Here is a 27,350-nt window from a genome sequence, read left to right as displayed (position 1 = left end):
TCTGTCTATGGCGCTATAACCACGGTGTTTACTTGCTCTAAATCGAAATAGTATATAACTAGAAGTGAACCGTCATTCAGTACCACGGTCTGGTGGTATTCCTCTTTCGCTTAAAAGTGAGAGGTCTTAGATTCGAATCTCGTGAATAGTGAATTCGATACCAAATTAGGCTGCCCATTATGTGGCTTAGTCGAACTCTCCCTCCCCTTAGTGTAAAAATATCGATCTGCTGAAAAGAAAAAAAAAAAAAAAAAAAAAAAAAAAAAAAAAAAAAAAAAAAAAAAGAGAAGTGAACCACGACGGCCGTATGACCTTTTTAAGCATTTCTACAACATATTGCACAAGCATTGAATCACATCATGCAAAAACTTATTCACAACACTTGCGGTACTGTTCAATTAACCGAAGTAACTTGCAGCAAACTAAGAAGAATTCACGTGAACGTGAAAGGAAAGGCGTAAAAGTGACCGTCTCTATTTAAGATATGGAAGAGAACGAGAGAAAAATATACATGATTTACATTCAATCTTGCGAGCAAAGTCTGTCATATCTTCTCCTCGAGTCAGCTCTCTCGAATTAAGTTGGTTGGTTCGCTCAAAACATACTTCGGTAGTTCATATTTTGCACCTGCAAGGGGTTAATGTAAGCACGTGCTAAGAGGAAACGGAGGGCAGTAAAATATGAATGGCAATCTGCCATTTTTATAGAAGATGGAACAAGTTTTGCCAAATTTTCATTCAAAAAGCACACACGACGACACTTGCACATACAACACACCCGCTCAGAGATGTAAGCCAAAAAGAAACTTGCGTACCATTTGAGGTTTTTGGGGGGCAGCGAGTAGTAATGAAGAAAATGGAAATTGGATAAGTACCTCTTTCGTCATAGCAAATTGTTAAATCAGCATTTTGAACAATGACCCCAGCACTGTCCACAATCGCTTGTGCAAGGCTTATATCTGCTTCAGAAGCAGCTCGAAGTGCATCCCAAATCTCTAACGTACAGTACAAGTGAAATTTTTGTAAGATATACCATGTGTGAAGAATGTAACTTGGAAATGGAAATGGAAACAAAAACCACAGTAGCAAATGCAAAGTCAAACAAGAACATGACCACAATAATCACTTTTCTGTGCTTTTAGGGTTCTGAACCAGTATCATGTTGAAGATCCTTCTTTAATTCTCTATCGGAAGCATAAACCTACAGCATCACTCCCTAAGAACTAAAACCACCACACCAAATATACGGAAAAAAACACATGAACAGTGGTATTATTTACAACATTTTTCAATTCTTCTCGTTTATCCTGAGGTGATACTGAGGTGAGCGGTGACCACTTATTCAACTAAATACAAATCCTATCCTTAGAGATTCAGACAAGAAGCTAATCCTTGTTCTCCATTTTTTTTAGATGCAGCCATTAGCTGCCATTGCATTCACATGACGTGATCATCTTTATTCTCTTATCTAGTTATCCCTGGTTTCCCTTCATTTAACAACGTTCTATACAGAATTTTCTAGGTTACTCAACAATCAACATCATCGTACCCTAAAAATATCCCAAAAAGATCACCTTCTATGTAATTAAGACATTTCTTAGGTGATACCAGTTCCAAATAATACAGATTAAGCTGTCATAGGGTCTTCAAACTGAACTCGAAGTTTAATAATCAGGTATCTTGAGCATTCATTTTCTACATAAATCATGAATTATTCACATTGAATGAAAATTTACCAAAACATTATACTTTAAATCTTGTACTCAAGTTCTTTAGAACATTTATGATCCTTAATGGTCATTCAATCTCAGATGAGTACAAATTGTTCAATTGTTATACCAACAGACGATCACAATAAATATTCAGAGCTCTACAGAGTGACTGAATTCAAACTAACTGTTACATTTGAGATTTTAAGGTGACTAGAAAAGCAATTAATTATAGTTCTCATCCTATTTTTTTTCAAGTCAATGTTCACAAGATAAGAGCTTCTATTACACTTCTATACAACCAAGTTTACTAATAAAGACTAATAGGTTTAAGAGAATGGTTTTCCTGATTAATAAAATATCATGAAACATTTCACTCTAAATTGCACAGGATTTCAGAGATATTCCCTGATTCTCCCTTGATTGCATTTCCATATCTAAACGCATTCTGATGTTCCCTGTAAGTTGCCACCCTTGGTTTTTACAAACATGGAGTTGTTTTGGCATAGAAAACATTGCGTCCCAGTAGGAACATAGTAACAAGTAAAAAAAGTTAAGGGCAACATGACTATTTTGTATTAAGGTAACCCAATGATGCAATCCAACAAACAAAAAAGAATGAACCCAAAAATCTTCTGTAATTTTCAATACATACATACATATATCTACACATCCAGAGGAAATAGTACCTTTCCTGCCTCCATAGTGAGGAGCAGTGTCCCAAAACTCTTCACGCAACTGCAAAAGCTGAGACTTTGTTAATGGCTGAGGATGCTTCCAAGGTTTTGGCTTCCGAACCTTCTTCAATGTCCCTATTAATATTAATCTAATTATTGCCTCTGAAATCACCAGTGCTTAAAAAAACAACTATCAACTTTCTTAACCGTAAATTGCAAATAATCAAAAGATAACAGTGAGAACCATACTCCATCGACTGAAGCATGTAACTACTTGTTTCCTTTCTCTTAGTTATTCATGTTTTCTTGGTGAACTAAGAAGAAATACATAACTAGTATAACCACAAATCCCCATCCAATAACTCGTTCAAGTTCAATGAACTAGCATAGAACTAGAAAGGAAAGCCCACGATTTTTCTAGATTTTGCACAATGCCTTCCAGATATGACATTCATAAGTTCAATAGGGCATAATTTCATATATTACTTTTCACTTTTGTGCACATAAATGTCCAACATACAGGCTGGAAAAATTAATACCAACGGTCACACGCCAATGTTAAGATCAGAAAGAAATAACACTAAGAAAATTGTCTGATCAAACAATTCCCTGTACCATATTGGGCATAAAAATACCATCTTTGGCATAAAGTCGAAGTCCGGCTTTTCAATGCGCAGATTAATGGTCCAAAACACATTTAAAGGCCTAAATCCATCTCTAAAACCGCAATTTTCATATGTTCGATTCCTCAGCTAAACTGAATGTCATTCCCTAATCATCTTAATTCTTTTTTCTTCCTTTTCTTGTCTCGAAAACAATTTAACTGCTTCATTCATTCGAGCATTGTTTGTCGAAACAACAAGGCATGTAAATCTTGAAAAATCCAAACTATATCAAAAACTAATTCTTGAAATTAAAATAACAACAATTCATAAACCCCAATAACATATTGATCAATTTTTCAAGAAAGAGAAATAATTCATAAGTCTGACTCAACTGAGCTCAGCGCTCAACCAATTTCCAGAAATCACAACTACTTTCAATTTCTTCAAAGATTTTTCAACTTTCCTTTTCCTGCGTTTTCCCAGCAGCCAAACAGAAGCTAAAGCACCAAACCCAAAAGATAAACAAAGAGACTGAAGTTGAGAGAATGATAGAGTAACCTCACCGTCTCCTTTGGTCTGTGACGATCCAGCACAACCCATTGTACAGTGAGAGGGACAAAAATGGAAACCCACGAAATTGAAAGCTTCGAAAGAATTAGAGGAGGAGAAGAAGAAGCAAGCGAGCAGCGTTGAGCTTCGAGCTTGGAGGTTCAGCTTCGTGAAGACGCAAAGTCAAAAGCGAAGCGACCCGGCCGAACCGACTCGATTCCGGCGAGAAAGCCTGCAGGTTTTCCGGTAAGAGATGGAGAGTTGTAATAGTAAAAGAAGGGCGCTTTATTATATTTTTTTTTTATATTTAATTAATCATTGCTCAATTATACACGAATGTCAGGTAACATCTTCTACTTTTTCTTTTCTTTTTCTTTTCTTTCTTTTTCTATCTTTTGGCTTATAGGACAGCCAGGCTCACCCCTGTGTCAGAGACTGCATGGTGTCATCGGTTGTTCTTGATTCCAACAATTTTAAAAGTTTATGTATATTTGTTTTGTATACAGTATCTTGCATCAACTATTGACAAGTATCTACAAAAAATATTGGCATAAACTTTCGACAATATCTACTCCTGACGTATGTTGACAAATATAGGCAGGCGCCTACTAGATGCTTGACGAAATGGCCCAATGAATCTTTTTTGGTCAATATTATAACCTCATTATTTAAAAATCATGGTTAAGCCACTGGCTCCCATCTAAATTTCTGCCTAGATGCCTAGGCATTAGATCCTTATCATCCGTCCGATTAGCACTTACCTTCTTTTAAAAACTTTTATGTAATAGATTTACCGTCATAGCAATCTTCTGATTAACATTATAATTTTTCAAATTACATGTATCGTCAATATCATGTGCAATTGTTTAAATTACATTATTTAATCTAAACATCATACAATATCAATATATCATACAAAAAATTTTAAATATGAAACAATAAACTTATTTCATACACGTTGCTATTTTGTAAAATGTGAAGGAGTGAGGTTAGTGAGAAATGAGTTGGATGTCAGTCACGTCTTCTTCTTTTTTTCTCTCTTTTTGGGGTGGCCAAGTATGGCAACTAGCCATTAATCTATACCATACATTCTGTACTTTTGGCTAAAATATTTAATTACACTTTACTATTTATTGTAATAGTTATTCAAACAAATTTTATTTTGACTTTAAAGTGAAGATATAAAATGGTAGAATCTGTACTTACTACTCTCCCGCTTATAACAAACTCGCGTTTCTATTTTATTCTTATTTTAATAAAAATGAGACTTTAAGGTTTTTTGAAACTTTAGACTCCATCGTTAAAAATGCACTAGAAGCAAACTCACGCACCACTTTGTGTTTCCTATTTTTTGCTTCGAAAACTATTTGTCTCAATGTGACTAGTAATAGGGAATGGTAGAAACCAATGGACATTTACCCTTTTCAGAGTTGGAAAAAAAAAAAATGTCACAGGCTATCTGTGTCTTGCACTTCGAAATGTTTTGAATCCTTTGCTTGTATTCTCTATACAAGGATATGCTCCACGCTTGTCATCCTTATTTAGGAATGTCTAGTTTGGTTTGATTTGACTTCATCCACAATTACACTATTTTAGTCATATACTTTTTTCATGTAAATATAATAATATATATATATATATATATATAAATTTTCCGGGTACTTTTTTTTTTTTTTTTGAAAATAAAATTAGAAGAGAAGGGATAATATTATATCCAAGTCTCTGTCCAAATCAAACCAGCTTCTTTTGGAGGATGGCCGACCTATATCCACCCACCTACTATAAATATGACTATGACGTACCAAGCCGACGAGCGGAAGGCAATTTAACTATAAATTTCTAATTTTAGAAATACTTGCAAATTCCAAATTCTCAGATATTTCCAACAATATTAAGTTGATTAGCAACTTTATAATTTGTTAATTTTTATATTTCGTTGATTTTTTTAGCTAAAAATTATGAAATTAATTTTTGTATAATCTACCTTGTTTTATTTTTACGAATATTTTGAGGTAAAGAAATTAAAATGCCAAAAAGAAAAAATTGGTAGTGAAATATGAGAAAATTGAATTTTTTATGGTTTAGTGAATAAATGGATGGTTATTTATTACTTTGGAGGAGTTTAGTGTTGGATCTGATTTGAACTAATTAGTAATATTATTTTGACTTTTGAATTTAAATTTAAATCGCTAGTTTTTTTTGTTTTTATTACCGCTATGATTGATTAAATTGAATTTGAGCCGTTAGATTCAGAAATAGTTGGAGTTCGGCACGTCGCAATGGACCAAAAACCAGAAGGCACACCAGCCATTGGATCTTAACAACCATTTAATCTGGGCGGTAGAAAGTATGCCTTCTGCGGTGCACTCACCAGCATGCAATCGTCCCCGTTGATGCTGTCGTGCCGACACGAGAGGCCCGCCTGAATCTGCTCTTCAATTGGCTAGTGAAATGTGGGTCCCCCAGCCCACTTGCGACCTTATCTATCTGGGGTGGGTAACAATCCCAAATTTCCACCCCCAAACTCGAGATCCCAAAATTCCAACCCCCAAACCCAAATCCCAAAATTCCCACCCCCAAAATCCATTGCCATGGAGAGGTTTTGAGCCCACATTTTGGGCTTGTTTTGTTTGAGAGCCTAACTACTTACCCTAGATCCAAGTTAGCCCAATCGTTCAGGACAATATATTTGCTCCATTGCATCCGAGTTCAAATTCTCCTGTTTCGTAAATTAAAGTAGTAAAAAATCGTCTTATGGAAAGTTACTAACCCTATTACGCGAGAGAAATTCACCTACAATGATTGTAATTGTAGTGTCTCATGGTGTTATTTCAAGCACTGTCATGCGTTTTATCTTTCTCCCACGATGGGACCAATATTGCATCCTCATTTTATGAAAGCAATCGTCCTACCATGCAGACAAAAGAAGAACCAAGAAAATCCATTTCTGCACGTCTCAGTTTCTCATTAACTTCCTCACAAAATGAAAGCAGTGTATGGTGCCTAGACTAAACAGTCCTATGTCAGATAATACTTGTAGAATCCTCACCCATCTGTAATTTTTTCTTAACACATTCTTGTTTACAAACTTGCAGCATAGAATCAGTTGCAGACTAAGCTCGAAACGAAATACAGGATACACATTCAAGATCAGGCAAAAAATGGCTGAAATTTGCAGGCCGGCAAAGGGTATTCACCGGGTCACAGTTTGATCAAAAGCGGCATGAACTATCAGTCCCATACCTGCTCCTCATGTTGTAATTTTCATACTTTGGATTGTCATAACCCGCTGGCTTCATATCCACCGGTTTTGTTTCTGCCCCAACAGTTCCATAAACTACCTCTCCAGCCTTTTCTCGCTGGCGATCAGTCCCATACCTGCTCCTCATGTTGTAATTTTCAAACTTTGGATTGTCATAACCCGCTGGCTTCATATCCACCGGTTTTGTTTCTGCCCCAACAGTTCCATAAACTACCTCTCCAGCCTTTTCTCGCTGGCGATCAGTCCCATACCTGCTCCTCATGTTGTAATTTTCAAACTTTGGATTGTCATAACCCGCTGGCTTAATATCCACCGGTTTTGTTTCTGCCCCAACAGTTCCATAAACTACCTCTCCAGTCTTTTCTCGCTGGCGATCAGTCCCATACCTGCTCCTCATGTTGTAATTTTCAAACTTTGGATTGTCATAACCTGCTGGCTTCATATCCACCGGTTTTGTTTCTGCCCCAACAGTTCCATAAACTACCTCTCCAGTCTTTTCTCGCTGGCGATGCCTTGTCCTTTCTTTCTGGCTCTTAGACCTGCTATGAGAAGAAACCTCACCGGACCCATAGAACTCTGCAGAATCCTGTCTTTTTGAAGACCGGTGCTTGCTTGGCAAAGAGGGATCTTTGAAACTAGCTGACTTCATTTTTGGTGGCTTCATTTCTGAATACTTCTCACTTGCAATGGGAGTATGGGCCTGTCGAGTTTCAGATAGAGGAGCAGGAGCGCTTTGTCTCTGAACTACTGGAGCCTCAGATTCGTCTTCAGGCATCCTAAGAGAATCTTTTAATGGTGTGAGGGCTTTCTGGGAGCCACCAGGCATAAAACGCGACGGGAGGAAGTGAACGAATATGCCAGCCAATGCTTCAAGTCCAAGTTTGGATAGATCACTGACGAGCTGTCCAAAAGAGGGCCATCCCGGTTCCTCTTTCATGCTTTCCACCAGTAGAGTGGATTTTTCACTGCTTGGATGTTCTTTCATTTCACTCTTTGAAGGTGGCTGCTGTACCAGTTATGCATTACATCAAGCAAAGAACACAACTTGCATAAAATAGAATCTAACAAAAGCATGCACAAGCAGTAAAGAAAAAGAATAAGGGCAGAAATAAATATTTGACCAAATAACGTGTTTTACTTGAAATGCATTTTTTAGCTGAGATGGGATGAAAATGAATCAAATTTTGGGAAAAGTTCATGACTGGAACAAGGACGAGCATTTAATTTATGTTTCTGCATTAGTAGATCATAGGAAGCATACTGTTCTCGATAAGAAAGAAGGTCCATATCCCTGCTGAAGCATGCAAGTAGCATACCCTACCAAGACAGCACCAACAACCATAAGGACATCTGCAAAAGACACACAAATGTCAGTCAGAGAAATGCTTCACAAGCTTAAATAGAATTTGATGCCCCCATCATCATGAGGCATCATAAATACCATATATTTTAATGCAGCACATAACCGAGGTTATCCCGAGCTTATATTAAAAGGTAACCTTCCAGAAGGTCAAACATATTAGACAGTTTATTGTGAAACACAATATAATTGTCACAGAGCAAATCACTAACAAAATCTGTAGCATTTAATTAACCGGAGACACTACATATATCTTGTGCAGAAGGCAGAATGTCAAACATAACCACTCTTTATACTGGATAAAATATACAGTGGCGTCAATTAGGTCCTCCAATTAGTGCTTATTTCTTTCAACTGCATATGACATCTATGTCTGTTTCAAGTAAAAAAATGTACATTAAAATCACATCGGTGCCTAAAACATGATATAGTGAACATAATTTGAATTTTCTAATGATAAGGAGACATGGAAATGAAAGTCAAGACCAGACTGTGAACGCTTGGATTCCTACTCCACAGGCATATAATGATATTACAACAGGAATTCAAGAATCAGGAAAACAGCATAAAGGTGAATTTAAGAACCGTAAGCCCTTACATTCTGGTTCTGCTATCTATTGCATTGCTTCCTACTAATGGGCTCTCGGTTGGATGCGAAGAACATGCTATGCCTAAGACTCATGACTTGAATCATGTTACCATTTAGATACTCATGATGTTAAATACCCAAGTATCCAACACACGCCTCATCATATCTGAATTCACACACTAGGACACTGGCCAACAATTATTTTGGGGGTTTGACAGAAATCAACATTGACATTTAAAACAATTTTAACAAACAAATAGATGTATCCTGTTCATCACGAACGAAAACTGAATCATGCACCAACCTTCATAATATTAGTCCTAATTCCAGATTCATACTTGTACATAATAGAATACATCAAATCCGTAATAATTAATAAGCCCTTTAACGCTTCGATTATAACAGAAATACCTTCAATGCTAATTCTTCACGCAAGGCATTTTCTCATTCTTTTCATTTGATTTGCATCCTTTAAATTTCTTTTCTAGTTCATTTCTCTTATTTTCTTTTATTCTCAAAACCAAGGCCTATTTGTGTGTGCGATTCTAGAACTTTCAGGACAAAACAGCAGATTGGTGATGGATTCTAATATTAACTCACTCATAAATGTCAAATGTCAAATGTCAAATGGCTGCTACTTCCGTGGTATTATATGTCCCCATTGATCAGTTTGTGGCCATTACTACATATTAGCTAATGGGACCAACTTATGGGAAATCAGCTTCCACAGATTCCACTTCTTAATGGTAACTTTAAAGTTTGACCACAAAACCCTCCTAATTCTTTGGATCATCTAAGGCATAAACTTTCAATTTGACATCTAGATTTAACACTCCCTCATATACAATAATAGATTTAATAAAACACAAAAGGCAACCCTTTGTCTGCAGAGCTAACTGATACAGATCATTTTGAATGTTCATATACAGTATGTGAAACTGTACTTGCAAAAACTAGATGGAGAATCAGCTATAACAACCTATGCAATAATACATATGTACATGAGTGAGTATGCTTGCCTAGACAACTTGCATGGTCAAGCTAATATTACATCCACAACACCCGTTTTAGAGCTTTCATACCATCAATTCAAAACTATGCCTAATGAATGGAAACTGAACGTAAACAGCATGCAATCAAACCTGTGGCAGAAATTGAACTGTACTGATAATTACAATCTTCCTGGTTGAGAGAGATCTGCCGGAGAGCAGCATTTCCTCTATCAACAACTAGCAATGAACAAGTAGGTTGAACATATACGATATCAAAATCATTTGAGAACATTGCATCTTCACTGGGCCCATCCCTGTAGCCTGCAACATTTGATTTCCCACCCGCAATGGTTGTCACACCTGCATACAATTTGCATTAGAATTTCAGAAATTGAATCATACTCTTATCTGAGTTATCTCTAAAAAAGGATTTGAAAAAATGGTTTTCAGATAAAAATAATAATAATAATAATAATAATAATAAAAGTTGCAAAATTTTGAAATTTTTAATAGTTTACACTCCCACGTACAAGTTACGTTTCTATACTTATGTTTTGCTAATTCATCATAAATACATGCATGCATGCATACATAAAGAAATTTGATATTTTACTCATATCTTGTTGCCAGCTTTCATCTGTATAAGCTTCTAAATAACTATGAATATAACATGAACTACATGTACATACCAGCATCTCCAATCTTTCTTATGGCGTGATTCAAGGTATCAGCAACATACACATTCCCTTTATCATCCATGGTTACACCTTTGGGATGATTGAAACGAGCATCACTTGGCTTCCCATCAACATGTCCGGCGTAACCCTGAAATGAACCAGCAACCAATCTTCCCCTACTATCTGCAGCAATGATATGTTCAAAAAATGAAAAATGAAAATCAAGGAATGTGATTCCGGAAAAGATATAAATTCATATTACTATACAACTAATTCATATTACTATACAACTCAGGGATGTTGATTATTGATACAGTTAATCCATACTACAAAACTACGAAAACCAGAAGAAGTAAAAAAAAACATATACAACAAGCAAGATTAAAGATCAAGCATTGTTGTGTTAAGGTCAAATTCATTATTTTAACATCCCAAACTACAGGACCGTAGGATGTTGCACCATCTTGTTACTTTCTTTATAAAAAATTATTAGCATCGAGTAATTGATATACAGAACTTTCAAGTTAGGAAGAATCCGGGAACAGATCTCAAATAAGGTGAAGCAATAAAGCATAGTTGCATACATTGGGACAATGGTGGAGTAATCCGCATAATGTTGCTATTAACGGAGTCCACAACAAAGAGCTCCCCATCCTCCGAGATGCGGATTTTGTAAGGAATAACTCCGATATCATTTCCTTCCAAAACAGTCTCAACTAAGTACCCATCCTCAAACTGAAGAACATTCCCATCTGTAATACAACAAAATGACAAACCATATAATACTTGCAGATAAATTATCCTTGAATAAGCAAAACGTTCACCAAAACCGAACCAAAGAAACTTAAATTCACTTGAAGTTACCAGATTGTGGCGTTTTGGAGGATATTTCCCTGGTCCATTTGAGAAGAGAAGACAAGTGCTTTATCAATGGCCCTGAGCAAACACAATTTAATCCAAAGCAATATCATCAGTGAAGTAATAGTAATAATACCAATTAAGTAAACAGATCACAGGAACCCAGTATATAATCATTACCAAATGAATGAAAGACAAAAAGGGTTATTTGGGAATATCAGAATAAACAGAACCCATTAAGTAGAATCAAGAAAATGAAGAACTGGGTATCTATTTATATATGCAAAGCAAAATCCCATATTGGGTTTTTAACAATATGATAAAAAAAAAATTCAATCAGAATAAGAGAAACAAATGAAGAAACAAAGCAAACCCAGTTGCCAAACGGATCAAACATACAATCTAAACCATCAAACAAAGGAAGAGGAAGATGGTGGCTGAAAGTTTTACCTGCAGGAGCAGCATGAGCTTGGAATCGGAGGGAGTAAGTGACAGTGAGTGTTAGGAGAGTGAGGAAGAAAAGGGAATTTCTCATTGCACTGATTGAAGCAAAACCCAAAAGGCAATCGGTTGGCTTTGAATTTTCAAGTATTTACCGGAAAATCATGGCCTCCGAGGTGCAGAGAAAGCTGGGTTCTGGGATTTGGTATCTGCTTAGCAAGTACCAGCAGCTGGGGTGGTTTTTGCTGTGTACTTTGGGAGTGGGAGGCTTGATTTGTGGAGCGTACTCGGTCTACTAACAGACGGTACTCTTTTTCTTTCCCTCTTTCCTTCTTGACTTTTTAGGGCTTTTATCATAAATGTGATTTGAGATTGACTAAACTGATGGATTTTTCACTTTCAAAATCAATTAACGTGGTTCTTGACATTCATTACTACACATCAATAAGGCTTTTCCATTCAGATTCTGTTAATTATTCTGTTAGTTGGTACGTGGGATTCACAAATCCATTAAAATAATTTTTATCACAAATAGTCATTGACATTGATCAAACCCCTCATTCTAGTTCCTAAATTTCAAAAATCAATAAATTTAGCCCATAACTTTCACTATCGCACATTAATAATTTAATAGAGTCCTTCCATTATAATTTCATCAATATTTTTTTGTTAGTGTACTGATGCGGTCTCACATGTCCAATCATATGAAGCCAAGTGGATTAACTATAAGAAATTAATTTTTATTTAGAGTGAACCAACTGGGGAGTATTTTGTGCTAACATTTCTCTAGCATCCCACAATCCTGATTGGAAAATAAGATTCAATCTAAATTTGATAAAATCGAATCCAAATTCAATTCAAATTTGATAGGAGTACAACCAGCCAGAGAGTGAGAAGTAAGTTCACGAGCTTTAGCGGTGTCATGGTGCGTTTTTTTTCTTTTTGAGCATACCTAGATGAAGACGATGATGTCTTCTTTTTTTTCTTCTTTTAGTTTTTGTTTTTTAATTTCTTATACTACTTTTAGTTTTAAATCTTAAAAATATTTTTTTTATAATTAATCCATGTGGCGCTATATGATTAGACTAGTGGGACCATATTATCACGCTAACAAAAACTATTGACGAAATTTTAACGGAATAACTAAATTGATGTGCAGTAGTGAAAGTCAGGGACTAAATTTATTGATTTTTTAAACTTAGGGACCAAAATGAGGAATTTGATTAATATCAAGGACCATTTGTGATAAAACCCTTCTTTTGTATAATCCATGTATCACCATTTTATTGGATTTGTGGGTTCCACATGCAAACTAACAAAAATAGTTGACGGAATCTAAACAAAAGGACCAAATTGATGTGCGGTGGTGAATGTCAGGGATGACATTGATTGATTTCTAAGGTGAGGGATCAAAATGATGAGTTTAGTCATTCTCAAGGACCATTGATGATAAAAACCTGATTTTTTGTTTATGTTTAAACTTTTGTTTTATTATTTTCTCACTTCCTTTTACACTTTTCTCACAAAGTGAGTTTTTCTAGGAGGAAAAAGTATAATCAGTGGGCAATTATCTTATTTTAATGAGAAATTAGCTATTTTCCTTGTTTGTCGTAACTTTGATAAATAGGTTATGTTTTTTGTGTTCGTATTATTTTTGTATCAAATTCGTTATCCTAAGTGGACATGTTATGATATTCAATTTTTTTAGTGAAGATACGATATTCATTGATAAAAAATTGAATTTGTACAAACAGAATATGATGAATGCAGTGGGCCTCGATAACACTCAAATTATTTCTAAGAATTTAAGAATTTAAACTTACAACCCGACCCACTAAAATTAAAGGGTTATCCATAGAAACTGTTTACACTTATTAAGAAACAATACATACTTTAAAAATTACTAAATATTAGCATGTGAATTCGTAAGTTCCCTTGGTTAAACAACAGGATTACAATTTCATTAAGCATTGTAAGTTTAAATCTTATATATTGTTTTCTAAACGCATCATATATTTTGCTAGACCCATTGTTCAAAAATCAACCTAATTAATTATCAATACTGTTAAAGTCAAAACAAAAATTAAATTATCAAATTGTTTCTCCGACCACATAAAACTGACTATTTATTACCAGTTTAATAACCAAAGATCATAATTATTCATATATCAAACATGAATAAATTCCAATAATCCAGCAACAAAATTTCCAAAAAATAAAAATAAAAATCCAACAACATGAACAAAATTAAAAATTAAAAATCAGACAATTTGACCAAAAAAAAAAAACCATATCAAATTAAAACTACAAATAAAATCACTCAAACTATATAACAACAACATCTCATCCAATTATCCATTATTCCAACAACAAATCAATTGTCATGGATGCAACTGTACAAGTAACCTTGTTATGTCCTTGCATTATTCTGAAGACAAATGAACAAAAATGCATCAACATCGTGATTCTAACCCTAGATTGAGACTCGAGTCTCCAAAATTTCCCATAAACTTCAAATCTAAATTTCGAACTTTGGATTTTAGTTATTGAATAGTTTATTTTTAATAAACGATATTATCTACACTAAGGGGAGAGTGGTATGCTTAATCTCACAATATGCTAGCAATAATGTGGTTTAAATTCGTTTTTTGCAAAAATCAAACCTAAGACCTCTCATTTACAAATGAAGAGGAATATCATTAGACCGTAGTACTAAATGGCTTGAATGTTAAACACTTAATTAAAATACTCTATATATAAAGAAATGAAATCTGAAACATCCAAAATAGAAAATAAAAATAGAAAAAAATCCCAAAAATGACCAAGTTTGCAAAATTGAAAATGTTTCCCAACCACTCTAATTTCGAAATTGGAGTCAAATTAAAATTTAAACCAAAAAAAGGAGGCAACTAAAATTGACACACTCATTGTGTCCTATTCCACGTCATTATCCGTACACGTGTCAAACACCGATTCGCTTTGATCACGTGGCCTCCGAGTCCCACACTTACACGTATGCCCTTTATTTACAACGCCGAAGCACTTCAAGCCCATTTCTCATTTTTCAGCTCGTAATCCGGATCCGAAATCTCTCTCTCGGATCGATTTTTTCCCCGTCGGAGAAAGCCATTTCTAGGGTTTGGAGATCCCCAAATTGGGTTTGCGAGGTCAGTTTCTCAACCTCGAATCGATCTCTCTTTCTCTTTGATTTGGTTTCGGAATTCTCAGATCTGTTATGAATTGTCCCCGATTTCATCTCTATGATCCATTTATGTATGTATGTATGAATGCATACATGTCTCGATTCATACATGTATGTATGTGTTTATGCATGCCTATGTATGAATGTGCTATGTGATGGATCGGAATTGTATAACTGTGTGAATCTAGATGCTATGCGTGCCTATGAGTGTGCTTCGGTTTCTTAATTTCGTAAGATTAAGCTGGATCCTAATGCCCCTTGTCAAAAAGTCAAATTTCGTACCACGATAGTGTTTTCGATTCGAAAGATGTTGACTTGATGTTAAATGGGTTATAAATTTTTAACTTTTGGATTAGGTTGTTAGATTAGACGAAGCAAGATGGGAGGAGGATTTCGAGTTCTTCATTTGGTCAGACCGTTTTTGTCATTTCTGCCCGAAGTTCAGAGCGCTGACCGGAACGTGCCCTTTAGAGAGAAGGTGATATACACCGTTATCTCGCTGTTCATTTTCTTGGTGTGCAGCCAGCTCCCTCTGTATGGCATACACTCCACCACGGGGGCAGATCCCTTCTATTGGATGCGTGTTATCCTCGCTTCCAACCGTGGGACTGTCATGGAGCTTGGGATCACCCCAATTGTCACATCTGGGCTGGTGATGCAACTCCTTGCGGGGTCTAAGATTATTGAGGTTGACAACAATGTACGCGAAGATCGTGCTCTTTTGTAAGTATATTTGAGGCCTTTTGAATTTTGTATTGGTTAATATTTTTTTATGTTATTGTTTGCATACTGTTTGAAATGAGAAAAGGTCTTCAGTCCTTGATGATACAATTTCAGAAACAGTTTTCAAAATACTGGCTGAAAAGCTCAAGCCATTACATTGGTGTTTTAGAATGGGGTGTGATATTCCCACACCATTTTTTACGTCTCACACACCTTTTTAATTTTCGGCTGTTAGATCGGATGAATTGAAGAAGATCAAAGATAGAAATTAACAAGGGGTGTGTGAGAAGTAAAAAGGAGTGTGTTGATAGCACATCCCTTTTAGAATATGTTTGCTATTTTTTGGTTCAGAAAAGTAATGCCTTTGTTTTCTACTACCTTTATAAAATGGCATTTGAAAACATTTTGGAAACTATGCCAAACGAATGCTTTGTAAAGTGGCATAAATTTTGCCTATCAATTGTGATCGCCTGTTTCTAGTTGACTTAATTTTACTGGAAAATTCTGTTGTTGAGGTTTCAAATCTGCTATTAAGTTTGTTTGAACATTTAGTGTTCCCTTATATTTGCATCTTGCATACACAGCTTGTTTTATGTATTGCATGTGCTGATTTATGTTTTTCTTTACAGAAATGGAGCACAGAAGTTATTGGGCATCCTGATAGCTATTGGAGAGGCAGTTGCGTATGTCCTCTCTGGCATGTATGGTAGTGTTAGCCAACTTGGAGTTGGAAATGCCATTCTAATTATAATTCAGCTCTGCTTTGCCGGTATCATTGTGATATGTTTGGATGAACTTCTTCAGAAGGGATATGGTCTAGGCTCTGGAATTTCACTTTTCATTGCCACCAATATCTGGTGAGTTATTTTTATCCTTTCTTGTCCCTTAATGTGGCCGGCAGTGGGTTCTTTAGCACAAGAACTCGACAGCATATGAGTTATGTGTTCGTTATTTTGAGGAAATTTTCTAAGATGCTATTCCAAATTTAGAGTACTTAAATGTTATACTATTCTTTTTCAGTGAAAACATTATCTGGAAGGCATTTAGTCCCACCACTATCAACAGTGGGAGGGGAGCTGAATTTGAAGGTGCTGTTATTGCCCTGTTCCATCTTCTGATAACTCGGACAGATAAGGTTCGAGCTCTCCGGGAGGCCTTCTACCGGCAGAATCTTCCCAATGTGACAAATCTGCTTGCCACGGTGTTGATCTTCCTTATAGTAATTTATTTCCAAGGGTTCCGTGTGGTTCTGCCAGTGAGATCAAAGAATGCTCGTGGACAGCAGGGTTCTTATCCTATCAAGCTGTTCTACACTTCCAACATGCCCATCATTTTGCAGTCTGCACTTGTGTCCAACCTTTACTTTATCTCCCAGGTAATGGAGCTTTTATCGTGGTATGGGCAAGTTGGGATTGTTTCTTCTACTGTATTTTTGTAACCAATTTTTTTTTTTGTTTGGTACAGTTGCTTTACAGGAGGTACAGCGGAAATTTCCTTGTGAATCTTTTGGGCAAATGGAAGGAGTCTGAATATTCAGGAGGTCAATTCGTTCCTGTCGGTGGTCTAGCATATTATATCACTGCACCATCAAGGTAATTTAAAATATTTTCCTCTTGAAGATATTATGTTTTACGCCTGATAAAACTTGAATTTTGTTGGTAAACCTGATAATTATGAGCTTCCTCTCTATTTCTGCTGATCCCCGCATCAATTGATATGATGTGGTTATATTTTGCAGCTTAGCTGATATGGCAGCCAATCCCTTCCATGCACTCTTCTATCTCGTGTTTATGTTGTCAGCCTGTGCACTTTTCTCCAAAACATGGATTGAAGTATCTGGATCCTCTGCCAAAGATGTCGCCAAGCAGCTCAAGGTATTATTAATTTGAATGATTTAAACAAATTGTTTAATCATTTTGTTGCAAATGAGGGGTTAGTGTGGGTAGGTCAGATCCAATCTACCCTTTATATACATTAAATCCCACTTGTTTGACAACTTAAGTGACCAGATCAGAGCCAACCTACTCCTTAATTTTTGTTTGTACCTAATGCGCTATTTCTATTTAAACTTAAATATGTATATGAACAATTCTTAAGCCCAGCCTTTTGACAAAATAAGTGTTGCATATTATATACACGGCTAAGCGTCATGCTAACCGTAACCCCTTGTAATTTGCAGGAACAACAAATGGTGATGCCTGGTCACCGTGAGTCAAACTTGCAGAAGGAGTTGAACCGCTACATTCCCACGGCAGCTGCTTTTGGAGGCATGTGCATCGGTGCACTCACAGTGTTGGCCGATTTCATGGGTGCAATTGGTTCAGGAACTGGAATCTTGCTTGCAGTGACAATCATCTATCAGTACTTCGAGACATTTGAGAAAGAGAGAGCCAGCGAGCTCGGCTTCTTTGGCTTCTAAGCACGTGTACTGCAAGAGTAATGGTCTCGCCCTGACAATTTTGGCGTGCTGAGAGATGTAAGTAGGTTTTTACAGAGAAGTTCAAGATACTAGGCTAGTCTCTTTTCACTCCGTTTCATGAGAATACAAAAGCAATGCGGTCCTCTGAAAAGGAAAAAAAAACAGTGTTAAATGGTTTCTTTCCTTTTCGTGTTCGTCTCCACTCCCGTTTCATTGTCAAGTATCGTTGGATCGATGTAACCCTTTCGGGTCCTGTGGATCTTTATAATTTACCGTCTGAAAATTTTAAAGTACACACCTTTGCGAAGCAACTGCCAGGATTTTGCTCTTGCAAATTAGTAGTAGAAATTGCCTGAAATCTAATTTAACTGTTTCTATCGTTACAAGAAATTGAATTTGTTATATGGTTTAAGCTGCGTTTTAAAACGCATTTTGAATTAGTGTTAATTCTGCTGTTGGTTTCGTCATTGGAGTATGCTTATATTTTTGTTTAAGTCTATGGTTGCTGGTGCTGGAATTTTTAACAAAAGCGGACGATCTGTTCGTTGCTTTTCCATTTAAATTTACACCATTATGATAATAAAATTCACTGAAATTTTCTTCGAAATATCTCTAAAATCTTTTAAATTAGTTTAGATACAGGACTTTAGTATTAAAATATTTTACCGAAATTGTTGATATGGCTGAAAGGTTAATGGTTAGGGTTGGATTTGTATATCAAATGATTTGGTCGAACATGATTGAATTATTACTTAAGTATTGATCAACATGTTTATTCTCTATTGGTGACATATCAGTTAGCTTGTAAATTTGGTTTTAACAATTTGATCTGCCTAATATTATCCTTGCCGAAATATCTTTTACCTTCGGAGAAATCTTGAAAAGATATTTCTTCACCACTTTCGATTGTCGACAACTCTAGTATTGGTGGAAAATACCTATATGCAAATTTGTGAAAATACGATAGATATATTGATGCAGGTGCTTTCAATGGAAATGATGAAAAATTAAAATTAAAATATAGCGAATGCCAAACATTAGTTTCGACGAAATATAATAATTTATCTGATATTTAACTAATGTATTAGAAATATCGACTAAAGTTGTCTATTTTAACCGAAATTTAAAAATTTCTTCGATATAAGGTGAAGTTTAAGACCTCACCTCCTCCCCTTCCATATCTTTCTCTCGGAGAAATTTCACACTTGAGTATATCGATATTCAAAAACTAATTCCTCGGTAAATAGAGGGCATGGATAATTTATTGGGCAGCAATGTTTTGTGCTGAATGGGCATGGGAAGCCTATACCCAGCCACTTTGGCCCATAGCCCATCACTAATCCAGCACTTGCTTAATGGGCATGAAAATATCTCCTTCCGAAAGAGCATAGCATTGTCCTTAGGGTTTCAACTAGGTTTTTTTGTTTTTTTTTGTTCAAACTATAGATTTGTTAGAGTAGATATTAAATTAGAGAGCCGGCATGTTCGAACGCACACCATAGTTGTAAGGGCAACACTTATCTTCATTACTGTGGTAGATGACTACTTGCTATATAATCAATTAGTTAATCAAAGAAATTATGTTCAATATTAGACTTTTGGTTGGCCAAACAAGTCACTTAAGAGCATCTTCAAATGAGATGTCAAAAAATAAATGTCAAATGTTAATTTGATGATTGACGTGACAATGTTAGATTTTCTCTACTTCCAACCAATATGTTTTTTTGTTATAAATGATATTTGTAAGACCTATTTTAAAAGGAAATCAATTAAAATAAATTTCAAACATTTATAATTGGTGCATTAATGAGACTCACACAATAAAATAATTAAAAATGATTTGATATCACATTTTCTCATATGTTAAAGTTGACATGAAAACTCATATGTCAATCCTATGTGGATTGACATATCGATTGAAACTTGTTTTTACCTTCAAATTTAATTATATAACATTCCACTCATAGGATTGACATATCGATTGAAACTTGTTTTTACCTTCAAATTTAATTATATAACATTCCACTTATGATTTGACATTTTCTTTAGAGATGGTCTAATTGTGTCCAAAACCTCACGCGTTGCAATCATATTTTATTTTCGATCTGTCACTAACAATTATTCACTAGAACAAATAAGTCATGACAAATAGTCTAATACTATCTAGAAAACATAAACGTGTAAAAAAATAACACTAAGAAACAAAGCTCATAGATCCTCTGTTTTCCTTGATTTATTAATCTGTTACCTTCAATAGGATATTTCAATAAAATACTAAAGTTGCCGAGTATCGTAGCGTCGGTTTATAGCTAAGTAAGATATTAAAATGATAGGTTGTAACTTGTAATTAAGAATTAAGTTAAAGAGGCGAGAGATTCATCATCACCGCAATGCTAAAGTCACAGTAAAACAAATCCCGAACTCTCAAATTAGTACACACATCAACCTTTGATAAGCGCGTAGCAAAAGCTTAATTAAACGACTAAATTTGATCAAAAAATTTGGTTTAGCTAATTTTTAATTAGAATTTTATGGGACCCCAGTTGCATGATCAAGATGTGAAGGAGAGAGACTGCTAATTTCCATTCAAAGACGTGAACCACAAGCCACTTTTGTGGTCTTGGCTTGCCCAAATTTAACTTGTCCCAGATTTTATAGGGTTCATTATTTCTTAGTTCTTTTGTTCCCATGCGTGATCCAACCGGCCATGAAATTCAATGTAAGACGTGGGACGATTGTGATTTAGACTAATTACCTGAAACGTCATAATTTGACACGAAACTTCCTCTAACAAAGTGTATAAATTGTAGCTGACCATGTGGATGGTTATGAAATTTTGAATGTCATAAATTAAAATGGATATTCTATGAATGATATTAGTTACAAATTTGATAGAAGTAGTAGTAGATGTAAATCAAATAAACAAACGCAAATTAATCCAACCTAAAACAAATGGGAATTGTATCTCCTCCTGAGCACAAGCTCAGGATCCTGCTGATCAGCACACCTGAACCGTTAAATTTTGATCTAACGGCTACAAACAAATGATCATTTTAAAGGTTATAATAATTGTAATCGTTAGATTTTAATCCAACGGCTCATGTGGATTAGTTAGTAGGAAATGATCTAATTCCAAACAAATGGTTCCCTAGGATCCTTTGTTAATGTCAAATCAAGGGATACTTGAAAATCATCTAATGTTATGAGTCACCATATTTCTCCCCTTTCGAATATTTTGATTTAAACTTAAAAACTATACAAAATTACGCTTTGGTCTTTCTTTTTGTGGTCAGAAAATTGCATTGGATCATGATTCTCGTTTTCACACCTCTCTTTGTCCATTTTGTATGAATTTATATCCGTCCAAGTTGCCTCATTTCTCAAGAAAAAAAAAAATCTACATGCATATCAATATTCTCTAATCAAATTATTCATATTTTATTTAATTAAAGTTTAAGAGAAGCAAAGGCTAACCAATTTGAGGGCAAGAACGTACCATAAATTTCTTTGAAGACATAAAGTAGACATTTTTTGTTTTTATAGATCGTCTACCAAAAAGTATTGCGGACAGCTAAAATCAAACCTATACATTAATTTAACAAAGAAAATGATCATTATCAACTCAACTAAACTTTATCGGCATTTTATTCATATTTTCCATTAACAGAAAGTATTGGATACTTTTACCAATAAAAAAAAATATTGAATATTTGCTTAGTTGGGCAAGGGGTGGTGACATATGTTGCCATGCGCATCCGCTCACACCCAAACTTCCCAATCAGTACGCACAGACAATACCTTTTCCAGCAATCAACACAAACCGTACATTTTTTCCAAACTCTCCACCTGCGATCGACGTAAGATCTACCAGTCTTAAAACACCAAACTGCCCCTCCCCGACCTTAACTTCTCCACCCACAACGGGCAGGTAAATACCCATAGAATTGAAGGGTATATCCGTCCTATTGAAATTTCGAAAGCGACCCCACCCTTTTTAATTCCCAATGCCCCTGCTGTGACGCTGTCGGACCCTTCCCCCCAAAACCGTGCCTTCTTTCGTCATTTCATACCACGCTCGTTCTTCCTTCTCCCCCTCTGTCTTCCTCCAGGATCCAGCTCTGCGATTTTTTTTTTTGCAAAAAGCTCTGGCCTTTCGTTCTCTGAAAACGCATTTCCAAAAATCCATTTCAATTTCCGTTTCCCTCTCCAAAACCCAGTTTTCTGTTTCTGAAAACGGTCGGAAAACAAAACCCAAAACCCTGAAGGCATTTGAGCGTTTGACGAGTTCGATTCGAAAGCAGACACAAAAAACGCTTCAGAAATTCGCAAGTTTTCCTCAGAAGGTAGAACTGAGCTGTTTTTGAGTGTTGCGTGCTGGGTTTTAGCAGCCCATTTTATTTATTTATTTAATACGAAGTTTTTCTCTCAACGTTTTTTCTCTTTGTAGCTTTTAATTAGAGGTAAAGGTTGGTGAACTTTTTATGTATATTTCTCGAAATCCAAACACGTTTCCTGTTCATCCTCGATTTTTGCTTCTTGGGTTTCTCAGACCACTTGTTGTTTTCTCATTGGCAAAGAATAAAACACAAAAGTAAGTTGCATGTTAATTTATTTTCTGAATTTTAACGAAAAGTCTTGGTTAAAGAAAAATCATATTTTTAAGTTAAAATATCAATTTTGATACTATTTATTTTACTTTTTATTTTGTCATTTTCGTTCAAATTCAAAGTTTTTCAATTTTTTTCATTAGTTTTTCTCAGAAAATGTCGATTTTATATAAATTTGTTTAAATTTTTCAGTGTTTCTGATTTCTGGGTTTGTTTTGCAAGGTAGGAAGGACTCCATTTCTGCCTCCGGTGGGTTGTCGTGTCGACGTCGTCGTTCTGTTTGCTTGAGATTTACGTTACAATGAACAGAAACTGAAACTGATCCAATTTTCTCGTGATATTTCGAAGGTAAGTCGAACTGTATTTTACGCGAGATATTGTTTAGTTGACCAGTCAGTAGTCAAAGCAAGGTTTAGATGATTAATTACTGGTTTGGGGCTTTTTGGCACCAGGATTATATGGTTAGGTTCTGGTAAAGTGTTTGCAGGACCAGAACAGTGGTCCTGTACCCTCCTGGTCCATACTTTGCATTTGTGATATGGTTTCTGTGTGTGTGCAACGATTTGCTTTGGTATATCTGTGGGCTCCCCTTTTAGCTTTGCCAATTTTATTGCTAAGAATAATGAGAGGTTTGTGGTGTGCGGTCCAGCTTGTGGGGCCCAATACAAGATCTATAAACTTCTAGAGTGCATGTTAAAAATTTGCAATGTCAATGTTTGGTATTGCGTTGCCGCATTTACTGATTACATTATTAACTAATTTCTTTAGTTGAGTGGGGTTTTTGCGAAACCCACTTTTGCAAATGGATCTTGATTATGGGGGATGTGGTCGGTAATGTGATCAGTAAATATGGTTGCGTGAAGGCGACATGTGTTGTTTGCACTTGATGTATTAAGGTTTCAATTAGAAGCTTTGTTAAGTGTGGTATTGAAACTTGAGATTTGTAGAAACCTATATATAATCTATGCAATCTAGCTTCTTTTAACAAAGAAACATTTTATGAGTGAGAAATGCTAAGGAGACTTTCAAAAGTGAAACTTTTCATGAATTCCCTGCTATTATATGTTTTATATGTCACGAGAATTGATGTTAGACTACGGGAGGCAGATGGTTCACGAATTGATGCAATGAATTACAAACCCTAGACGTGTGGGGTTGGGAATGCAAAAAAATGGAGGGAAATGAGGTTTGTCAATATATGGGGGAGCGGGAAAAAATGGCAGTGGGAGTCAAACATTTGCCCGTTGGATTACAATAATAGTCTGCACGTCATGTGAAATCTGGCTCGGATCTCTATAACTTCTTCAGTACCATGAAGTGTTATCGAATGGGGGTAGTTGTGTAATTTCTTGTTTTATATTGTGATGGTGTGGTGCATGAGGGGGGGGGGGGTGGTGGAGGACAAGGAAACGAATCCACCGCCTTTGGTTGTACTAAAAACCATGATTGTGGTGTAGATGATCCAAGTTTCCTAATCAGGTTTTCACTACGATGGGTCCCATGAATTTCAGATTATCTGGTTTGGCAGAGATTGCTTTAGGAACATCACTGTTGTCCTAAGTTGGCTGCCTCAGGGAATCCTAGGGTTGATGCCCTTTTTTTATTTTGTGCATCGAACTCGGGATCTTGGGTTCGAGGGCTGAATGCTCTTAACCAACTGAGCTATAAGCCGTTTGCGTATTTGTGTTTGTTTTTGGTCAGACATAAGGTTTGTGGTTGTGTTCTGCAATGCCTAGATTTTATTGACTAGTAGGAATGACCCGAATGTAGAGTTGGGAAGAGGATGACGAAGAATGTTAAGAGCAGAAATCACCCCAAACCATGCCCTCCACACCCTAATTAAGTTATTAAAACGTGTATTATTGTTTAATCTGTGATCTTTGGTCTTGTATCGGATTTAATAACATGTATAATGCATGTGTTATTGTAACCGAGCTCCCTCGTGTTCCATGGATTTGCATTTAGAATTTTGATTTGTACGCGTCCCTTGATCCTGTCCGGTGAATGTCTTTCCATAAGCTTCTCCATCCCGCTGTTTTTAACTCTGTCTCGCTTTCGCTTTTTCCAGCATTTTTAGATCTACTTTCGTTGCCCTTTCGAAAGAAAGCAAATCGGAAACTCTTAAAGTTGGAGGAGCAAAAAACAAAAGGAAATTCACTCCTCTATCAATGGCCTTGGTCTAAGTGTTAAAGCGTATTGCTTTTTTTAGCTTTCCCTCAGCACTCTCATCATAGTCATCATTGGCGTCCCGTGTCTTTATTCCTTTTGTTTCTTTAAGTTTCGTTTTTTTTAGATAAGAGTCTCTTAGATTTCACTCAATCTATCCAACTCTCCATCATTTGTGATCCTTGTTTTGCAGATGGATTCGGTGAGACCATCCGCCGTGACCCCAAATAAGAGAAGATGGGCACGTACTATTGCTAAAGTTCTTCATCTTCAGGCCGCAACAGGTATTGCCCCTGTCGATGGGGTACAGAAGGTTAAGTCCCAAGAATTCAAAGTTCAGAAGGTAAACTACCAAGAAAGTGGAGTTCAGAAGGTGAAGTCTCAAGAAAATGGGATTCAGAAAGTCAAGTCCCAAGAGAAGGTCAAGGAGCTCCAGGAAAGAGTCGCCTTGGAGGCTCATCTAGCGAAACTGTTTGCAAGCGTTTCATCTGTTAAAGCTGCGTATGCACAACTGCAGCATGCTCAGTCTCCCTATGATGCTGAAGGAATCCAAGCTGCTGACAAAGAGGTAATCTCCGAATTGAGGAACTTGTCTGAGTTGAAGCGTTGTTTCTTGAAAAAACAGTTCGATCCTAAACCTGAGACTACCCTGGTTTTGGCGGAGATCGAGGAGCAGAAGAATGATCTAAAAACCTATAAAATCATGGGGAAAAAGTTGGAATCTCAGGTGAGGCTGAAGGACTCTGAAATTGTATTTCTCGGAGAAAAGTTAGAGGAGGCCAAGGATCATAATAAGTTGCTTGAGAAGAGATTAAACCAGAACCAGAGCGGGCAGCTACATGTGCTCGACAATCTTCATTTATCTGCTTTAAGTCCTAGCCATTTCATCACGGTTCTTCGACACACGGTGAAGTCCATCCGGAGCTTTGTTAGGATGATGGTGGATGATATGAAATCTGCCGGTTGGGATATTCATGCAGCAGCTAAAGCGATTGACCGCGATGTGCTTTATCGGAAAGAAGACCACAAGTGCTTTGCATTTGAACACTCTGTTTGCAAGGAAATGTTTGATGCTTTCCAGTACCCCAACTTCTCGCTTCCAAATGAGTCCTTGCCGGAGAAAAAGAAACAACAGCAGCAGCTCTTTTTTGTGAGATTCACGGAACTCAAATCGATGAAGCCGAAGGACTATCTCGCCCAGAATCCCGGATCAGCATTTGCCAAGTTCTGCCGTGTCAAGTACTTACGACTGGTTCATCCCAAGATGGAGACATCATTCTTCGGCAATCTGAATCAAAGAAACCTCATCAATGCAGGTGAGTTTCCGAGCTCTGATTTCTTTGCTTCATTTGCTGAAATGGCAAAGCGTGTCTGGCTCCTGCATTGCTTGGCCTTCTCCTTCGATCCTGAAGCCGCAATCTTCCAAGTAAGCAAGGGATGTCGATTTTCAGAAGTGTACATGGACAGCTTAGACGACGAAGGGTTCCTCTCAACAGCATCCGAACCACAAGTGGGATTCACAGTTGTTCCGGGATTCAGACTCGGTAAAACTGTCATTCAGTGCCAAGTATACCTCACTCGGTTACAATCCACTCCGAGAAAGCAAAGGTAAGCAATCAATCGATGATCATTCATTCGCTCCGAGCTGAGATTGTTCGTCGGCAAAACGCGCCCCAGGCCCACAACATCGGATATACCAAACAGGAACATAGCATGTTTGGTCGATGTTGTGGGTAATTCCAACTTGGTCACTTTGGAGATTTCATCCTCCATATATTGATAAAGGGAAATCGCGTTGGACAATTGTGTTGGAAGAGATCTTTTGAGTCATTTGCTTTGAGTTTTTTTAATTTTCATCCAAGGCCATCCCTAAATTTTGTTAATATTAGGTCAGTGACAGAGGGATTGTCTAGCTGTTTTGCATCATTTGTTAAGCAGACATGGGCATGTTTTTTAATCATGTAAATAATAATATATAATGTTGGCGGAATTTTTTATATTCCTAATCTTTTACTTGTCTCCTTGCTTTTCCCAAAAGGGATCCTATCCTTTCTTTCTAATTCACCAAATTAGAAAATTTGTGATATTGAAATTTGATTTAACGGTTATAAATAAGAGCTTATTTTAAAAGTTATAATAACTTCAGTCGTTGAATTAAATTTTAATGTTACGAATTTCTTGATTTGACGGATTAGAAAAAAGGGATTCGAAAATGATCTCTTTCCTTTCTTTTGCACCATGAGACATTGGTTTTTGGGTTTTTTGATGGACCAATTGGTAGTAAAGGGGTCATTTCCAGATTCATTCGTTCTAATCCATTAAGTTTGGAAATTCGAACCATTGAAATGTGATTCAACGATTAAAATTATTATAACTTTTAAGGTTGATCTTTATTTGTATTCGTTGGATCAAATTTCAATAATTCGAATCTCCGAACTTGATAGATTAGGAGGAATGAAGGATCCTTTCCCAATTGGTATGTCACACTCACGGGCAGCATTGGTGGGGGGCCTAT

At 36.3% G+C, this 27,350-nt stretch overlaps 4 protein-coding genes across 10 annotated transcripts; 2 read left to right on the top strand and 2 right to left on the bottom strand.

Moving 5' to 3' along the window:
• Positions 1-290: 290 nt before the first annotated feature.
• LOC114824047 (uncharacterized) lies at positions 291-4,003 on the bottom strand. Its single transcript, XM_029100275.2, has 4 exons — positions 3,554-4,003; positions 2,398-2,520; positions 875-994; positions 291-627 (listed from the first exon to the last, which is right to left on the bottom strand). The coding sequence occupies exons 1-4, from the start codon at positions 3,588-3,590 to the stop codon at positions 563-565; spliced, it is 345 nt and encodes a 114-aa protein (XP_028956108.1). The 5' UTR covers positions 3,591-4,003; the 3' UTR covers positions 291-562.
• Positions 4,004-6,483: 2,480 nt separating this feature from the next.
• On the bottom strand, positions 6,484-12,101 carry LOC139194543 (uncharacterized). Of its 4 annotated transcripts, none has more exons than XM_070819335.1 (8): positions 11,728-12,046; positions 11,284-11,355; positions 11,004-11,171; positions 10,432-10,602; positions 9,893-10,102; positions 8,063-8,151; positions 6,918-7,807; positions 6,484-6,782 (listed from the first exon to the last, which is right to left on the bottom strand). In XM_070819335.1, the coding sequence occupies exons 1-8, from the start codon at positions 11,810-11,812 to the stop codon at positions 6,752-6,754; spliced, it is 1,716 nt and encodes a 571-aa protein (XP_070675436.1). In that variant the 5' UTR covers positions 11,813-12,046; the 3' UTR covers positions 6,484-6,751. The 4 variants fall into 4 exon arrangements, with proteins under 4 accessions (XP_070675436.1, XP_070675437.1, XP_070675435.1 ...); XM_070819336.1 differs by having other exon boundaries at positions 6,918-7,804; positions 11,728-12,043; XM_070819334.1 differs by having other exon boundaries at positions 6,484-7,804; positions 11,728-12,101.
• Positions 12,102-14,747: 2,646 nt separating this feature from the next.
• LOC139194542 (uncharacterized) lies at positions 14,748-18,397 on the top strand. Its single transcript, XM_070819332.1, has 7 exons — positions 14,748-14,885; positions 15,277-15,643; positions 16,273-16,500; positions 16,664-17,018; positions 17,108-17,235; positions 17,382-17,517; positions 17,823-18,397. Exons 2-7 carry the CDS (start codon positions 15,300-15,302, stop codon positions 18,060-18,062), a joined length of 1,431 nt encoding a protein of 476 aa, XP_070675433.1. The 5' UTR covers positions 14,748-14,885; positions 15,277-15,299; the 3' UTR covers positions 18,063-18,397.
• A 3,685-nt stretch (positions 18,398-22,082) lies between these two features.
• Positions 22,083-26,841, top strand: LOC103432396 (protein GRAVITROPIC IN THE LIGHT 1-like). 4 transcript variants are annotated; one of them, XM_070819331.1, is made up of 4 exons: positions 22,099-22,405; positions 22,892-23,017; positions 24,738-24,862; positions 25,029-26,841. In XM_070819331.1, exon 4 carries the CDS (start codon positions 25,029-25,031, stop codon positions 26,445-26,447), a length of 1,419 nt encoding a protein of 472 aa, XP_070675432.1. In that variant the 5' UTR covers positions 22,099-22,405; positions 22,892-23,017; positions 24,738-24,862; the 3' UTR covers positions 26,448-26,841. The 4 variants fall into 4 exon arrangements, with proteins under 4 accessions (XP_070675429.1, XP_070675430.1, XP_070675431.1 ...); XM_070819328.1 differs by lacking the exon at positions 24,738-24,862 and having other exon boundaries at positions 22,083-22,405; XM_070819329.1 differs by lacking the exon at positions 24,738-24,862 and having other exon boundaries at positions 22,086-22,405; positions 22,896-23,017.
• Positions 26,842-27,350: the final 509 nt, after the last annotated feature.

The sequence above is a fragment of the Malus domestica genome, chromosome 03, assembly GCF_042453785.1.
Source record: "Malus domestica chromosome 03, GDT2T_hap1".
Lineage (NCBI taxonomy): Eukaryota > Viridiplantae > Streptophyta > Magnoliopsida > Rosales > Rosaceae > Malus > Malus domestica.
This window is presented reverse-complemented; position numbering and strand designations above follow the sequence as displayed.

Bases quoted from the DNA above. Each gene is read 5' to 3' on its own strand.
- LOC103432396 (XM_070819328.1), top strand. From the start codon at position 25,029: ATGGATTCGGTGAGACCATCCGCCGTGACCCCAAATAAGAGAAGATGG.
- LOC114824047 (XM_029100275.2), bottom strand. From the start codon at position 3,590: ATGGGTTGTGCTGGATCGTCACAGACCAAAGGAGACG. The intron at 2,521-3,553 runs GTGAGGTTACTC...TAATATTAATAG, and splicing joins GTCACAGACCAAAGGAGACG to GGACATTGAAGAAGGTTCGG. The intron at 628-874 runs GTACTTATCCAA...AACCCCTTGCAG, and splicing joins AATTTGCTATGACGAAAGAG to GTGCAAAATATGAACTACCG.
- LOC139194543 (XM_070819333.1), bottom strand. From the start codon at position 11,812: ATGAGAAATTCCCTTTTCTTCCTCACTCTCCTAACACTCACTGTCACT. The intron at 11,356-11,727 runs GTAAAACTTTCA...GTGTTTGCTCAG, and splicing joins AGCTCATGCTGCTCCTGCAG to GGCCATTGATAAAGCACTTG. The intron at 8,152-9,892 runs GTTTGATTGCAT...TGTCTTTTGCAG, and splicing joins CAGTTCAATTTCTGCCACAG to ATGTCCTTATGGTTGTTGGT.
- LOC139194542 (XM_070819332.1), top strand. From the start codon at position 15,300: ATGGGAGGAGGATTTCGAGTTCTTCATTTGGTCAGACCGTTTTTGTCA. The intron at 17,019-17,107 runs GTAATGGAGCTT...TGTTTGGTACAG, and splicing joins ACCTTTACTTTATCTCCCAG to TTGCTTTACAGGAGGTACAG. The intron at 17,236-17,381 runs GTAATTTAAAAT...TATATTTTGCAG, and splicing joins TATATCACTGCACCATCAAG to CTTAGCTGATATGGCAGCCA.